At 38.9% G+C, this 3,651-nt stretch overlaps 2 protein-coding genes across 2 annotated transcripts in view; both read left to right on the top strand.

The window, feature by feature from the left end:
- Window positions 1-360, top strand: part of LOC104743337 (sister chromatid cohesion protein PDS5 homolog A-like) — a 4,740-nt gene extending 4,380 nt beyond the window's left edge. The window contains exon 6 of the mRNA XM_010464434.2: window positions 334-360. Within this exon, the coding sequence (XP_010462736.1) occupies window positions 334-360 (27 nt within the window). The remainder of the gene's footprint in view (window positions 1-333) is intronic.
- Window positions 469-3,651, top strand: part of LOC104740279 (histone-lysine N-methyltransferase ATX2) — a 5,880-nt gene continuing 2,697 nt past the window's right edge. Inside the window, exons 1-10 of the mRNA XM_010460827.2 lie at window positions 469-730; window positions 1,051-1,254; window positions 1,384-1,565; window positions 1,687-1,813; window positions 1,896-2,093; window positions 2,208-2,258; window positions 2,348-3,124; window positions 3,209-3,298; window positions 3,384-3,457; window positions 3,572-3,623. Coding sequence (XP_010459129.1) covers window positions 623-730; window positions 1,051-1,254; window positions 1,384-1,565; window positions 1,687-1,813; window positions 1,896-2,093; window positions 2,208-2,258; window positions 2,348-3,124; window positions 3,209-3,298; window positions 3,384-3,457; window positions 3,572-3,623 — 1,863 coding nt within the window. The 5' untranslated portion in view covers window positions 469-622. The remainder of the gene's footprint in view (window positions 731-1,050; window positions 1,255-1,383; window positions 1,566-1,686; window positions 1,814-1,895; window positions 2,094-2,207; window positions 2,259-2,347; window positions 3,125-3,208; window positions 3,299-3,383; window positions 3,458-3,571; window positions 3,624-3,651) is intronic.

Genomic DNA, 3,651 nt, shown 5'->3' on the forward strand with positions numbered 1-3,651 from the left:
TTAATAGGATATTATTATTTTGTCCATTCAAGATCAATTCTATATTTTATTCATCCATATTGGCTTTGTGTTCTACAACGCCGTCAATATAATGAACCTTTGTTTTTTGACGATTTACACGAATACAAAAACACTTGGAAAGTTTCAATTTTTTTGAAGTGAAAAGCTCCGGAAGAAGGGCGGGAAGAGACGAATCCAAAGCTTGGCACCACCACCGATTAATCGTTCTGGTAATCTGGTATTAGAGCAACAATTAACTAGTCTTAGTATATATGAATAAAATCAAAATTTTGTCTCTGACATAATCGATTTTACTTAATTTTAATTGTCAAGACTGACATAATCGAGTTTAAAGACTAGCGTTTTTTGTTTTGTTTGGTTATGAGTTAATAATCTTCTCATGTACACACACACATAAGCTAGAGAGAGCAGTTCTTGCATGTTTCAACACCGCGCATTTAAAAGGCTCAAAGTTGTCATTTTTATTTTTTTCCCCTTTGGATTTTTTAGAGGCTCTCTCCAAAGACACAGTCTTTTTATTTTCTTCCTTTTTCCTTTCAATTCGGGGAATGTTTCTTTGTTTTCTAGGGTTTTGAAATCTCTCCAGAAGAACAAAACCTAAATGGGTCCTCTTGTCGGAGAGACCGAGCTCTCAAAAGCACTCCTCGAGGCTGCAGACAATCTCCTCAAGCCTCATTCCTCAACTGATGCGACTCTCCGTCTTCTCGATGTACGAATCCTTCTCTCTCTCTCTCTCTCTCTCTCGAGATTCTCTTGTTTTTGTAACGTTTCCTCGATAAATTGGTTTTTGTTGCTTTCGTTCATGAGTTTGGTTGAAATTTCTCTGTTTTGGGGGTTTAGATTATAGGATACGATTAGGGTTTCTGATTTCTGCTGTTCGTTAGTGATTTTGTAGCGTTTCCTGAGATATTTTGGGATTAAAGTTGAAATCTTTTTAGGGTTCTATTGCTGCTTTCAAATCCCTAGGCGAATTTTTTTTCTCTGCGATTTATGTTCAATCATCTGATTTTTGATGTCTCTTGTCTGTAGAATGTTGAGTCTCTGCTCGCCACTGTCGAGCAAGATGTTACTGAATCATTAACAAAGGCCCTAGCTCCATCCATGAAGGCTTTGGTATCTGCTGATCTCTTGAGAAATCCTGATTCTGATGTTAGGGTTTCTGTTGTCTCTTGCTTGACTGAAATTATGAGGATTACTGCTCCAGAGGCCCCTTATGACGATGACCAGATGAAGGTTGATATACCTTTAATCCACAAGTTGTGTACCTTTTTTGGATTCCAGTAAATCTGGTCTCTTCTTTCTGCAATGCTTATTTCAAATATCCTCTCATGAGGCCATTGGCTTTGCTTATTTGACTTGCAGGAGATTTTCGAGGTGACAGTAGAAGCATTTGATAAACTAGCTGATGATACCAGTCGCAGTTACAGGAAAGCTGAGGTTGTTCTTGAGACTGTTGCAAAGGTCAGATCTTCCTTAGTTATGTTGGACTTGGAGTGCGATGATCTTGTCCTAGATATGTTTCGACGGTTCCTGAAAATTATAAGGTAGGTTTAGATCCTGTTATCACAAAGCTCAATTAACTCTTAGGTACTTCATATGAAACTGGCTTCAGGGGGTATTCACGTTTGGCATATGTTGATGTTTTTCTTTTGTGCATCTGTTTAGGCTGGGTCATCCTCTACTGGTGCTTCACTCAATGGAAACGATTATGATCACAGTTATAGATGAGAGTGAAGATATACCCATGGATTTGCTCGAGATTCTCTTAAGTTCTGTTAAAAAGGAAAGCCTGGTAAGTTTTCCCCACTTGAGGTTAGATTCTCCAAGGTTTTATATACACTTGAGGTTTAACTTGTCTGATTGACATGCCTTAGGATGTCTCACCAGCGGCTTCCACGCTTGTGGAGAAGGTTCTTAGTAGTTGTGCCCGTAAGCTTCAGCCTTGCATCATCGAAGCTTTGAAGTCCACAGGGACCAGCTTGGACATGTATTCTCCAGTAGTTTCATCAATATGCCAAAGCGAATCTGCCATTACTCAAGGGCACAGTGATGTCAAGGCCAAAGAAAATGAGGTATTCTTTATGTTCTGAGCTCTTGGTTTGATTGATAGTTGTGTGGTATAATCTTGAAGGTTGCAACTGCCAAAAGTGCGTATCAAGCTTCTTCTATCTTTTTCAATTTTTCAGGCAGATGAAAAGATATCAGAAGAACAAGTAGTTCCAAGTGATTCATTAGAGGTAATTTATTTGAAAGGCTTTTTCATTGCAAGTGTTCAACTTCACGTTGTTTGTTGCTTAACCAATGTCTTCAAAATCTGTTGAATTAGGGAAAATTGAATTTGGGGATTTCTCGCAAGGGAAATAGATCCAAGAGAACTGCTAGAGGTGGAACTCGTCGGGTCAATGGAGACGACAAAGTAGTAACTGGAAATGAAGGGCAGTCCGAAAGTACAGATGCAGAGACTGCATCAGGGTCTGAAAGGAAGAGAGGGCGGAAACCCAATTCTCTGATGAATCCTGAGGAAGGCTATTCATTTAAGAAGACGTCTTCAAGCAAGAAGGTGCAGGAAAAAAAACTCAAGGATTCATCACTTGCGAAGGTGGCTGCCAAGAAAGCATCTTCACCTACTAAAGTTGGTCAAACAAATCAGACGGGGTCACGTAAACGTAGCCGAACAAAGATGGAAGAGACAAATCATGATGTAGATTCCTTAGCTACACCACCATCGAAGAAACAGAGTGTGAAGAAAGATAATCCTGAAGAAGAAGATTTGATGGAATCTGACCTTGAAAAACCTGAAGATCGCATTAAGTCTGGTAGGTCAAGTAAAAAGGAGAAAGCACAGAATGGTTTAGCAAAAACATCTGCAAAGAAGCCTCTTGCAGACACTAAGATGGTAAAGCACAGTGGCAAAAACTCAGTCCTTTCAGATGCTAAGAAGACTTCAAAAGGTGCAAGCATGAAAAAATCAGTCAATTCAGATGCTAAGAAAAAGACTTCAGAAGGTGCAAGCATGAAAAAATCAGTCCATTCAGATTCTAAGAAAAAAAATTCAGAAGGTGCAAGCATGGATACGCCTATACCCCGATCATCAAAGAGCAAGGTAGCAAGTTTTATGAACCATGATTTCTCTTATCAGTATATAATATCCTAGATCATCCTTACTTACAATGTGATAACCGTGCAGAAGGATTCTTGTGCAACGACGCCTTTAACCAAAAAATCTGAACAAACTCCTAAGAGCCATCTCAAGAGGAAACAGACAGCAGGAGGAGTGGTATGAAATTACTTGCTTTCTCTGTCCATGCTATGAGGTATTGACTTGTCACCTGTATTCATATGGTATAGATTTCTCTTTTCAGGAGCCCGATACAAATGAGCTTGGTGAGGAAATGGTTAATAAGAAAATTAATGTCTGGTGGCCACTCGACAAGGCGTAAGTTTATTGTAAAACTTGCTTACTTCATTTTTGATACTGTAATATGAATGGTAACAAACTTTTTTTTTTGGGGACGAAATGGTACCAACCTTACCATTTATGTGTACACAGATTTTATGAAGGTGTGATAAGTTCCTATTGTAGTCTTAAGAAGATGCATCAAGTGAGTTAGCTTCTCTATTTGCTTATTT

The sequence above is a fragment of the Camelina sativa genome, chromosome 14, assembly GCF_000633955.1.
Source record: "Camelina sativa cultivar DH55 chromosome 14, Cs, whole genome shotgun sequence".
NCBI classification, from domain to species: Eukaryota; Viridiplantae; Streptophyta; class Magnoliopsida; order Brassicales; family Brassicaceae; genus Camelina; species Camelina sativa.